Below are 12,676 nucleotides of genomic sequence, written 5' to 3' on the forward strand. Positions count from 1 at the left end.
GTCTGTTCAAATCTCAGCCCCACCATTGCCATAGCTATGTGGTTTGTACCTGAGTTACCCTCCTTATCCCATCTGACAGATGGCAATAATCACGCCCATTCTACAGGGTCGCAGTGCAAGTGAAGTGAGGGAACGGGGGTCAGGCGCCTACTGCAGTGTCCAGCATAGAGGGGCAGCTTGGGAAATGTGGGATGAATTGAATGGAGCAGTTTTGTGGGAGGGTGTGTCTGATGTTGCAGGGCAAGATGCTTTCAAGATAGGAGGAAGCCCAGGTGCTGGCTGAGGCTTCTTCTGTAAGAGAGCCCAGCCCTCTGCAATCTACTCTCCAACAGCCTGGTGTGTAAGGTGCTCTCTGATGAACTGACGCTATTGACAGGAGCTTGAGATATCACACAGGGACCCTGTCTGCAAGGGGCTGAGAGTATGAACAAGAAGGTGGATATAATGATGGGCTAGTTGCAGGCAGGAACTCAATCTTCTCAGCTGGTAAATGGGAGGAATAAATTCTACTTGTCTCTTACCTCTTACTGTTATGAATTAGGTGTTATAAATATTTTTTAAGTGCTATGAATATTAAGTGTGAGGTTCAGTAGAGGAAATAGGTATGGTGACTAAGTTTATTTTGGTTTTTGAGACAGAGGCTTGCTTGAACTCACTGTGTAGCTTAGGCTGGCCTCAAACTCTTGGTGATCCTCCTGCCTCAGCCTCCCAAGTGCTAGGATTACAGGTGTGCACCAGCATGACTGATGTGATGACTAATTTTATGCCCCAATTTGGCAAGGTTATGGTGTCTAGATGTTACAGTGAAGGTGTTACTTTATTTAATTATTTTCCTATGAGTTAGGGCCTGCCTATATTCCCCAAGTTGGCCTTAAGCTCCTAGCATGAGGTGAGCCTCTGCCTCAGCTTCCGGAGTAGTAGTTACAGACATGGCAGTATTTTTTAGATGTGATTAACATTAAAAAAAAAAAAAAACTTTAAGTAGATGAACCTCCATAGTGTGGGTGGGCCATGTCCAGTTGAAGGGCCTCAAAGAGACTGAGGTTTTCTGGAGGACTTCTGCCTCATGTCAGCAACCCAAGTGTCCAGCCAGGTATTGTGTGGAATTTGAACTCAAGACAGTAACACCAACTCACCTGCATTTCAAGCCTACCCTAAAGGTCCGTGTGTGTGTGTGTGTGTGTGTGTGTGTGTGTGTGTGTGTGTGTGTGTGTTTTGTTTCCCTGGAGAAGCTTGACTAATACACTAGATAAATAAATAAAAGCAAGGATGTATATCTTTTATGTGACACACCTGCTAAGCTCTTTACCTGTGTTGGACTCATGATCCTGTTACTCCTCCCAAAGCTCTATGACAAAGTCTGATTTGTCCCACTTTATAGATGAGGAACTTTCCCAGGCCTGGAAGTGATAAAACCAAGTTTGGTTCCAAGTGGGTCTCCTGTAGTGCCGCCTACCCACCTTGGAATGTGCATAAAGATCTTTGAAAGAAGAGGCTGGACACAATGATGTCATTTTCGTTGTTACACTTGCTCCTGGTGTAGTAGAGCAAACAAGGGAGGGGCGGGGTGCGGGTTCTGGAAGGGAGTCAGGACCTTCAGCTGCAGCCCTGCCAACACCCACGAGGTGGCGCCAGATCAGGCTGCACAACCACTCCAGGAAGTGGGTCCAGGACTGGATGCTGGCCGGGAGCCAGGGCTGGGGAACCCTCTTCCTCACTTAATCCAGGGTTCCCAGGCCCCGCGCCCGGCCCTGGTGGTGTCCGTCTGTGGAGGCGCAGTTTCGTTGGTCCAGCCTAGGAACTGGGTCCAGCCCAGGTACCTCGACAGCAGGTCAGTGCCCAGCTCCTTTCGGAGCAGCTGGGGCAATCAGGTTACCACGCAGAAGCTCTGGGTAATCCTCCGCCAGAAGTTGCGACTGCGGCTGCTGAGAGCCACTTCGACTGCCTCCTGGAAGACAGCGTGGACGTTGTCATGGAGCCGCGCAGAACACTCGAGGTAGGCCACTGCGCCCACGGACCTTGCCATCTCCTGGCCCTGCCAAAGAGAGGTACATGGGATGCTGTGAGCTGGGGACGCCAGGCGGGCCTCATGTGTGCCCTCCAAGCCCTTACTAGCCCTCTCTTCTTGAGAGTCTCCAGGGCAACAGTGGAGTGCCCTCCACCCCCATCAAATCCAGGGCGTGCTCTACCGCTGTACTTTATTCTCACCACCGATCCCCCTTTAAAGACAGGGCCTCATTAAGTTGCCTAGGGGGGGACTTGAACTTGGGATCTTCCTGCTTCAGCCTCCCAGACTGCTGGCAATAGAGGTGTGGCCCACCATGCCCTGCTGAGGTGGTGGTTTTCTAGGGTACCCTCAGCTCCTGCACCCTGGCTTGATTAAATGTTCTTAAGCATTATGTTGTTTTCTACCTCCCAGTGCCTGCCAGGTCTCTGCCCCTCAAGAGACCGACTAATTCACATGCAGCTAACCCCAGTACACAGCAGAGAAGCCTGCAGACTGAATCACTGCAGGGATGTGGTGAGACTAACTCAGCTGTGCACAATTCCTGGTCTTGGCAGTGCCATTTCCAAGTACTGGCAGCTCCTGATCTCCGACAGCCTCCAAGACCCCTGAATGTCTGGAGGTGCCCGCTCCCTCTACCGGCTTCCTACCCTGTGGTAGGTTACTGGCTCCAGCCCGTTTTTCCTCAGCTTGTTCACCAGCGTCTTGTCCTTGCGCAGGTCGGTCTTGCAGCCCACAACAATGATCGGCACTCTCTTGCAGAAGTGAGTCACCTCTGGGTACCACTGCAGAGGCGAGGTTTGCGCATGAGCCACCGGAGTCCTGTCCATCTCAGAGGACCGTTCTCCTCCTCCCCTAGGGAGCAAGCGCTCGGGGCCAGGCTCTGATCTAAGAATTTTCAAGTGTGAACTCACTAACTCCAGGGTCCTAATAGCAATTTTCTAATCCAGCCCACTGTACAGATGTGGTCACTGAGGCACTGAGAGAGGCTAGGTAACTTGGGCTTGTCACACAACTGGGAATGGTAGGAGTTGAGCCCAGCTGGTGGGGCCCAAAGCCCTGCTTCCCCCTACTCTCTACAAGGTAAAACTCTCCCTGTTGCCTCCCAAACAGGGCCAAATACATACTTATTTAAAAATAAGTCAGCTTACAAAATGGTTGCAGCAGCTGCTGTCTGCCTTAACTGTTCACTGGCAGGAGGGAGGGCCCTTACTGCATGTCATAGCTCTGTGGAATGGCGGCCCCCAGGGCTGGGTTATTTTAGCCTGGACCACAGCTGGGGCACCAGGGACCCCGAAGGAGCTTTCCATCTCCAGGAGCACAGGCAGCTGAGCGTGCCTGTTCAGGAAAAGCTGCCCATGCTGTCCAGTTCCTAAAGCCACATGGGGCCTGGGCTGGGTGCTGGGCAGGCTCCCCACACTCCCACCCATGCATGACAGCTGCCCTTGCAAAGCTCCTGGGTAATGCCAATTAAATACAACAGGGAGTTCTCAGCAGGCTCCCCACCTGAGCCCATGACAGCCTTAACACCAGGATCTGCCCTCCTGTGCCTCCATAGCCAGGGCTTCGAGGTGCCAGGACCCCCCTCTCCTGGCTCCAGGGTCTTATCAGCCTTCTCCTCCTCTTCTCCCAGGGCTTGGGTCTCCCCTCTCCTCCTCCTCTCCGAGGGCTTGGGTCTCCCCTCTCCACTAGCCACTCTCATTCCCAGGGAGCCCCCAGCCCCTGACAGGGACAGGCCTGACTGGTAGCTTCTCTTTTTTTGGGGGGGAGGTTTTTTCCAGTACAGGGAATCGAACTCATGACCTTGTGCTTGCCAGGCAGGTGCTGTGCCACTGAGCTAAACCCCCAGCCCCCTGACTGGTAGCTTCTCAGTGGCCTCCCCAGCTTGGCTTGCCCTCCCCAGGAGCCACAGGCTTCAGCCTATGCTGGCCTGCTGGACACAGGTACCAGGGTGACATCTCCACTGGGGCCAGGCCTCCCACTGCCACCCCCTCCCCACCCTCAGCCTGCTCTTCCTTGTCCCAGGAAAGGGCCACTCTGCCTGCCCGCTGTCTGGCCCCAACTTCTTCCTCATACCCACATCCATCTCATCAGCAAAACCTGATGGCTCTGGCCTCCCAGTGGATTCAGAATCTACTCCCTCTTACTGCCACCACTGTTGCCATCCTGGTCCCAGGCACTGTTCCTCTTGGACCCCAAGCCCAGAACAGCGCCTGGCTCAGAGAAGTGCTCATTCAGTGGCTCTGAACAGATGCATCTGCTGGACTGTCTGGGTTCAAATCCCAGAGTTGCCACTTTAACAGACTGGTACCTTTGGATAAGTAACTCAATCTGGGAATAATAATAGTATCTATACCACCAGGTTGTTAGGGAGATTAAATGAGCAAAAAAAAAAAGTGTCTGGTACAGTGCCTGGCACATAGTAAGTATTTCTTTTTCCCTAGTATGGGGGGTTGAACCCATGGCCTTTGCACTGAGCTACATCCCCAAAAATCTTTTTCTTTTGAGACAGTATCTCAGTAAGTCACTAAGTTACCCAGGCTGGGTTTGAATTTGCCATCCTCCTGCCTCAGCCTCCCAGAATGCTGGGATTATAGGCATGTGGCACCATGACTGGCCCATAGGGAGTTCTTATGTATGTATGTATGTATTTTTGTTTTTTTGAGATAGGGTTTGGTTGTACAATTCAGTCTGACCTTGAACTCACTTTGTACCCCAGGCTGACCTCAAACTCACAGTGATCCTCCTGCCTCAGTCCCCCAAGTGCTGGGATTACAGGTGTGCACCACCATGCCCGGCTTCATAGTGAGTTCTTTTTTTTGGGGGTGGGGGGATATTTCTGGTACTGGGAATCAAACTCACGACCTTGCACTTGCCAGGTAGGCGCTGTGCCGCTGAGCTAAACTCCTAGCCCCTATAGTGAGTTCTTAATAACTGTTGCTGCAGCCATCCTAGTTATTACTGACATTGACTCTGGCTATGTTCTGAGGAATCTTAGAGTGTATCATCTTTACAGAGGGCCTGGAAGCACTGAGGGAGGCCTGTGCCATAGCCTGGGCAGAGGAACTCAGGCTGTGGCACCCTTGATGGCTGTGAGAAGCCGCAGGGACCCCACATCACTGGGAGCATCTTGGAGGCCACTGACAGCCAGCAGTGGAGTGGATGGGAGGGGGGCTGCTGACAGCTGCTGGAATCTGACTCTATGCCTCAAGCAACCTTGGGCAGCCACAGGCCAGGGAAATATGGGGGACTCTGGGTCACCACATGGGCACAGTCCCCATGGCACGGAGCCACAGTGTTCTGTCAGCACTGGACTGGGACTTAGAAAGCGGAACCTGCCACCAAATTCCTGTGTGACCTTGGGCAAGTCACTGCCCCCTCTGAGCCTCACTTTCCTCAGATATGTGCAACGGACACTAGGCTCCATGTCATTTAAGGCCTGGAAAACTCTGACAGTTGGCTGGGTCAAGGGTAGGGAGCAAAGTGGCCTGGCTCTGGGGGCCGTGCCCCTCTGCGCCCCAGTACCTACCCTGTTGAAGACGTTTTCAAAGCTGTTGGGGCTGGTGACGTCGAAGCAGAGGAGCAGGACGCTGGCATCGGGGTAGAACAGAGGCCGCAGGCGGTCATAGTCATCTTGCCCTGGGCAGAGTGTGTGGTCACGCTCTCCGTATCTCCTGTCTGCCGTCTGCATCTCCCTAATATCAGGGAACTCACTCCAACAGATAGAGGCTTCTGGTGGGGCCTAGTTTTGAGCCTTGTGTCAGTGTCCCCTTGGAGTGGTGCTAATGTGGGCTGTCCATGGGATGTGCCAGCCCTGGCCTGGGATGGCTCTTTGCTGAGAAGTCCTGTTCTGGAAGGAGCAGAGGCGAGGCAGTGGCCAGGCCAGAGGCAGCATGGAGGCACGAGGACTCTCCGACTTTAGCTTTGGGCTAACTCTTGCGTGGGCAGGGTCAGGAGGTTAGAGGGCAGAGATCACAGGCAGGCAGGTCTTAGAGAAGCTAAAGCCAGTGTGGAAAGCTTGGGAGGCCCTTAAAACTCCAGGGCTCCAAGGCTTGGGGGCTGCTCCGGTGTGGGGAGGTAGGCAGACATAGGTGCAGAACTTGGAGGGCTCAGGTTCCCAGGGGACCCCAATCCTGGCCTCCTCCCCGGCTCAGAAGAAGTGGGGCTGGGCCTCCTCCACCTTGCCCATCCCACCATCCCCCCACACTCACCTGCTGTGTCCCAGATTTGGAGGTGCAGAGGTTTGCCCTTTACGTGCATTTTGACAGCATGCCGTTCAAACACTGTGGGAGTGTAGCTCTGAGGAGGAATGAGGGGGCTGTGAGGAAGCTTTCGAGGGCGTGGGCAGGCCCAAACTCAGGAAGGCCTATAGCACTACCCCCCTGCTTAGGAGGCATTGGCACAATTGTTTCCCGGATAGTTCCTTGGAGGCCAGCCTTACAGGAGGCCTATTGCCCATTGGCAGCAATGTCCTGACCCTCCCTGGCCTTGTTCTCGTGGGTTACAAGAGCAGAAGATTATGCTGGGAATGGTGGTGCATGCCTGTAATCCCAGCACTCTGGAGGCTGAGGCAGTAGAATCCCCAGTCTGGGCTACACAGTGAGTTCAAGGCCAGTTTGAACTACAAGTGAGACCCTGTCTCAAAAAAAAAAAAAAAAAAAGAGGAGAAGGTTAAAGTTCCTGCCTTGGGGTACTGCTGTAAGGAGCCAATGAGAAGTTCCATATAGACCCTTAGCACAGGGCGTGGCACAAAAACCGCCACTCTGTGTATGCCAGCTACTGGCATTATTTTTGTCCTCCTGGACAGGAGACTTCCCTCCTCCCTTTCTGTCTCCCCAAGTTACTGGGAAATGAGCCCAGGGGTGCTCCATTACTGAGCTACATCCCCAAGACCAAATTTTATTTTGAGGCAGGGTCTCATTGAGTTGCCCAGGCTGGCCTGGAACATGCAGTCCTCTTGCCTCAGCCTCTCAAGTAGCTGGGAGATGTATGCTGCTGTGCTTGTAAGGGGGGGCTCCCATTTCCGAGCCTTTATCTCCTATCTCCTCCTTGTGGAAGCACATTAACCTTCAGCTGTTCCTGTGCTGCTTCCTTCCTTTATCACATATCTATTCTGCAAACATGAGCATCTTTTCTAGGCCCCGTTCTGGACACTGAGGAGCATTCAGTGAATGCTCAGCTCTTTTGGGTCCCTCCTTTGCCTCTCAACATTTTATTTATTTATTTATTGAGACAGGATCTCACTATATAGTTCAGATTGGCCTTGAACTCACAGTGATTCTCCTGCCTCAGTCTCCCGAGTGTTGAGATTATAGATGAGTTCCACCATGACTGATGCTTCTCAATTTCTTGGAAACCAGAAAAGACCCCCATCCAACACCAGCTTCCCCAAACTATCTTCCTGGTCCTCTTCCCCAACATCCCATACTCCTGCTTCTCAGGAGACAAAGGCCCTTCTTCCCCAGCCCTGCCTGGCTCCATTGTTCCCTTCCCACAAAGGCTGAATGAATAGGAAACAGGAAAGATTTTGTACGGAGATGAAAATGCAGGGATGATGCAGGAGGTTTTGCAAAATGGGGCCTGGGCAACAGATGAGGAGGGCTTCCACACTGCCATGAAGGGAGCTTTGTGCCCTAAGGGGTGTGCTGGACACCCTGCACTTTGGGGCTCTAGGCCCGGATCACACGCTCAGGGCTAATTGGTGGGACCACAGTCTGGGGCACTCCATCCACCTCCCCAAGTCAGGTGGGGCCCCCACCTGCCTGTGACTCAGGAGGGCTTTGTGGCCTCTGAGTCACGCCCTGGTCAGCTGGCAGAAGCAGCACATTGGCAGTGGGTCAGTGCTGTCCTCCAGGCCACCTGGAAGGCTGCAGTCGGGTGAGAAGGGCAGGCCCTACAGTGGGAAAAGTCCTGGAGCTGCCATCTTGTGGTTCCCTCTACCAATGGGAACAGAGGAACAGACAGAGACTCCACCCACCGCCCCGTCTCTGAGCTTTGCCCATCCTTTCAGGCCCTTTGCCTCTTGGGGACAGAATGACGGTAGATAGGAGCGCTGGCTTGGGGATCAGATGGGCTTGGCTTAGGATCCGATTCTGGTGGCCTGAACCAGTCCTGTCACTGGGCTGTCACGGTGTGGTTGGGAGGACGGACTGGCAGGTGAGGCCCCAGCATAAACGCTCACTATTTAGCTGGATGCCAGGGGCAGTGTCCCCACCAGTACCCCTCTGTCCTTCCATGTGGTACCATTGTCTTCCCCACCCCTTCCCCAGCCTGACTTGTGGCCTGGACCAGGGGTCTGCCATCAGCCTGCCATTGTGGACACATGGCCTCCCAGGCACCAGTTGTGGGATCTCCTGATGGTGCTGCGGGGAAGCCTGCACAGAGCTCTGGGAGACCCATACCAGTGCTCTGCAAATGCCCACGGCAGCCACTCCATCACCTGCCACTCTCCATGGCCCTTCGTGGTACCACCTCTGATCTTTGCAAACTTGGAAACTCAGTGCCGCCCTCATTTTGCTAGTAAGGCCCAGAGAGGAGAAGCGATTTGCCTGAGGTGACACACTAGCTATCCGGTTAGTGAGGGAGCTAAGTCTGTCTGGCTGCTGAGGCCAGGCTCTGTCCCTAGCCACTTGCCTCTCCTGAGGTCTCTAACTCCTGAGGACAGGGAAGGGCCTGTGTTGCTCCTTTGATTTATAACTGCCACTGTTCTTCCCTAGCTCTGGAATGTGATACCGAAGACTGTCTACATCCTTTGTTGTGCTCTTTGAACCCCAGGGAGGGCCATCTTCTGCTAGGGGGATCAGTAAGTGCCTAATCTTATCTGCTGAGCCTCTGCGGAGCAGGGCAGGGCTGACAGCTCCAGGCCTGCCCTCATGCGGTGCCCAGACAGACGGGATGGAGACATAGTTCAGGACAGTGTGTCTGGGTTTCCCAGGGAGGATACTTAGTGGAGACCGTGAGGGAGCAGCTTGCTCAGCAGGCAGGGCCAGGTGCTCCTGGCAGCCTCCCTCCCCACCTGATGGAGGCCACTGGGCTTTGGCTCTGTGGGAGTAGTCATGTTTCCAAATGCCAGTCAGGACTGGGCCAGGGGCTGTCACGCAGCCCTGGGGTCCCTCCCTGGCCTCTCTCCGCCTCACTTCCTCCCCCTTGAACCCACGGCGGGGCCGCAGCTTGCTCTCTGCCCTTGGCTATAGGCAGGAAGCCTGGGAGACCCAAGGCCTGAGCTGGGCTGCCTGGAAAGAGGCGGGGAGGCTGGGTCCAGCACGCACAGTACTGGGGACAGTGGCCAGGGCTGGGAAGGCCACAGCAGGGCCGTGGGCCACCAGGCAAGACTCTGCCTCTCTGGCCTCGGTGTTCTCACCTGTAAGATGAATCCTGGCCGGCTTTTGAATCTTATGGTGCTTTAAAAGAAGAGGTGTCTCTTTGTTCCAGGTGACCCAAGGTTCCCAGACCGAGAAAGAGCCCTGACAAAGAGTGTCCATCCCCGCAGTGACAAGCAGGCCCTCCTCTCCTCTGGCCACCCCAGCATCTGCTCCAAGACATACACAGTTCATGGGGTACAAGGTGCCCATTTCAACGCAGTAACCACTCTGCCGTTGGGTCGGCTGTCTCCACCAACGATGTTACCATCAAGCGGATCTGATTCAGGATGTTGGTGAGATGCGCCCGCCCCCTCCAGCCCCGAGTTTCAGGTGCCCTCCCCTGGATCCTCCCAACTGTGCCATAATGGTTGGCCAGAGTGCCATAATGAGTGGGTTCCCACAGGCAGTATCTAGGGACCTGGAAACATGCCCCCCCAACTTAAGAATCTGTGTAACTGGCCAGAGGAGCTGACGTCAGCCCCATAAACTGCTGCTGCTGCAGTGGAAGCAGGCCCAGTGCTGTTTGTAGGCCTGGCCTCTCCTGCTTTTCATCAGGCCCCAGTGCCTGTACCACTTTGGGGATAGGAGGATACTGGGGTAGACAAGGAGGAAAAGAAAATGAGAAGTCCCAGGGTCCCAGGGCCCCTACTCCTTGCTGAGGCCCAAAGAGGCAGCACAGATGGGGTCCAGCCCCTGTCCCTGGCCAGGGATCTGGTGAGTGCTGAGCCCACTTGGACAGTTGTCGAGCATGTTGGGGAAGGACTGACCCTTGGTGGAGCACCCATGATGCACCAGGTGCTCAGTGGAGCTGTCCGTCAGCCGTCCATTACCTCTACCCCATGGTGCTGTGGTGAGGAAACTGAGGCTCTGAGAGGCTACGTGAGTCACTAAGGGGCCCTGGGTTCCGTAGAGAAACTGATGTGCCAACCCAACTGTCCAGCTCCAGAGCTGGCAGGCTCTTCCCCTCCAAGGTGGAGCCCTGGGGTTAGGCATTATAGTGGCATGGACTAGAGAAGAGACGTCCCCAAACAGGACAGTTGTCACTCTCTGTGAGTTCTTCCTGTGTGTGGGCTTGGAGCTGAACACTTGACCTTTACTAACTCCCCTTTCCATTAACTCAGGTAGGTGCTAGCATTATTGCTATTAATCAGTTAAGGACCGGGCAGAGAGAGGGTAAAGGGTTTGCCCAAAGGCACACAGCTGTAAGCCGCAAAGACATGATTCGAAACTTGCCAGTCTTGCTCCAAAGTCATCATTCTTTTAGCCAAGCTGTGCCAAGTGTCCTCTCAGGCCCCTCTGTGTACCCAGGTGGCTCATTCAGTCCCAGGGAGGTGCCAGGAAGGTGCCATTCGTCCCAGTTTACAAATAGGACCCCTGGGGCCTTCCCTCCAATGGCAGAGTGGGAGGGACTCTGCCCTTAACACTAGGCCCTCCTGGCGGTGCCCCTGGGAGCCCGGAGTTGGGTACCCCCGTGGCAGCTATGTGCGGACAGGACGCTGGAGCGCTGGAGCCCTGGGCCGTACGGTCCTGGGCGCAGCAGCAGACACTTACCTCGGGGAAGTCCCCGTTGGTGAAGACCATCAGCAGCGACGTCTTCCCGCAGCCGCCGTCGCCCACCAGGACCACCTTGACCGACCGCGCGCTGGCCGGCGCTTCCTCGCCCGCGGCTTGGGCCCCCTTCATCCCTGGCGGGGGGAGAGAGGGCGGCAGGCTCGAAGCTGCGGACGGACAGACAGACGGACGGAGGGACGCGGCAGGCTGTGGGCAGGGCCGGGCGGGCGCGGGGCAGGCCCGGCGGGGCAGGAATGTGGAAGGGGCGGGGCGGCGGGAGGAAGTGCAGGCCGGGCGGGCCGCGCGGTCCCCAGCCCAGGTGAGAGGCCTTAGTCCAGATGAGGGCGCCCGGCCGGTGTCGAGGCATGCGGGGCTGGGTCAGACGCTTTCCCTGGCGTCCAGTTCAGCCACTCAAGGAACACTTGCTGAGCACTTACCGTGTACGGGCGCTGAGGCACAGGAGGGACCTAGGCCCTCAAGAGGGCAGCCTGGGCTCCTAGCTGAAGTGGTCGTGAGGTGGGGGCAGACGGGAGGAGGAGGCACCTGGCTCCCTTTCTCTGGGAGGAAGGAGGTGGCCCTAAGGGTGGTTACTTTGGCTAAATGAATGATTGTGCATTCCCTGAGGGCCCAGGTGTTTCAGGCTAGCTGGATGGGGGTGGCTGGCTATGCCCTTGTGGGTCAGTGGTTGGCACTGCCAGGCCTGCCCTGCCCTCCTCAACCAGCACCAGGAAGCTTGGCTGCAGGTGGGTGACCACCTATGCCACCCTGGCTGGTGCGTGACCTAAGGACATTGATGGAAGCGTCCATCTATGAAGTGCTTAGGGCAGGGCCCAGCATATGGTTGAGGTCATGGGTCACTGTTAGAATTTAATCAACAGAAATGATCTTCCAGTTTCCGAGGCCCTGAGGACCCTAGATAATTCAAGACAAAGTCCCTGCCTTGGGGAACTCATAGCCCAGCTTTCGAGCCAGGAAGGACATCAGAGTCCTGAGGTATCTGGGCATTGGGACAGTCAGTAGGACAAGAATAGGGGAAAAGGGCTTTTCACCCTGGGTGGGGAGTCAGGAAACCCTTCTGACCCGAAAGCCCAGAGTCTCCGGGGGAAAAGGAAGCCCAGATAGGGGAGGGAAAAGGATTCCAAAGGAGGGAACGTATTGCAAGGCTGTGGGGACCTGAGTGAGCTGGTACCAGGCTGGGTGCATAGCTCCTGAGCGGAGTTCCCCCCCTCAAGGAGTGGTGAGGAATGGGCCCTGTCTTCTAAGATCAGCTGTCAGCCTCCTTGTCATCCCCTTTGCTCCTTTCTTGAAGCAGGCAGACGGCAGGGCTTAGCGGGACACTGTGGCTTCCAGGAATACATCTAGTATCAAACTGAAAACTTGCTGTCACCTCACCTCTCTCTCCCTCAGTGGCCAAAGTTTAAATTTTTAAAAAATGGGCACAATGTCACTCTAGAGCAATGGTGGTGAAACCATGGCATGTGTGTTATTGTGTTTTTCTTTTGAGACAAAAGATGTTAATGTATGAATTGTTTCTTTCTGAACTAAAACTTCAGGTTTGATTGCAGTGTTGGCACTTTGCAACAAATAAGTGGGTTTTGGGTTGCAATTTGGCACTCAGTCTCTAAAATGTTCTCTGTCAGGGGCTGGGGATTTAGCTCAGTGGCACAGTGCCTGCCTGGCAAGCACAGGTCATGAGTTCGATTCCCGGTACCAGAAAAAAACCCAAAACCAAAAAAAAAAAAAAACCACCAAAAACCAA

General features: G+C 54.9%; 1 protein-coding gene across 1 annotated transcript; it reads right to left on the reverse strand.

Moving 5' to 3' along the window:
- Window positions 1–1,504: 1,504 nt before the first annotated feature.
- Rhod (ras homolog family member D) lies at window positions 1,505–11,163 on the reverse strand. Its single transcript, XM_005384359.2, has 5 exons — window positions 10,918–11,163; window positions 6,217–6,304; window positions 5,535–5,644; window positions 2,656–2,790; window positions 1,505–2,035 (listed from the first exon to the last, which is right to left on the reverse strand). The coding sequence occupies exons 1-5, from the start codon at window positions 11,047–11,049 to the stop codon at window positions 1,868–1,870; spliced, it is 633 nt and encodes a 210-aa protein (XP_005384416.1). The 5' UTR covers window positions 11,050–11,163; the 3' UTR covers window positions 1,505–1,867.
- Window positions 11,164–12,676: the final 1,513 nt, after the last annotated feature.

Source organism: Chinchilla lanigera, unplaced genomic scaffold (assembly GCF_000276665.1).
Source record: "Chinchilla lanigera isolate Chin_1 unplaced genomic scaffold, ChiLan1.0 scaffold00021, whole genome shotgun sequence".
NCBI classification, from domain to species: Eukaryota; Metazoa; Chordata; class Mammalia; order Rodentia; family Chinchillidae; genus Chinchilla; species Chinchilla lanigera.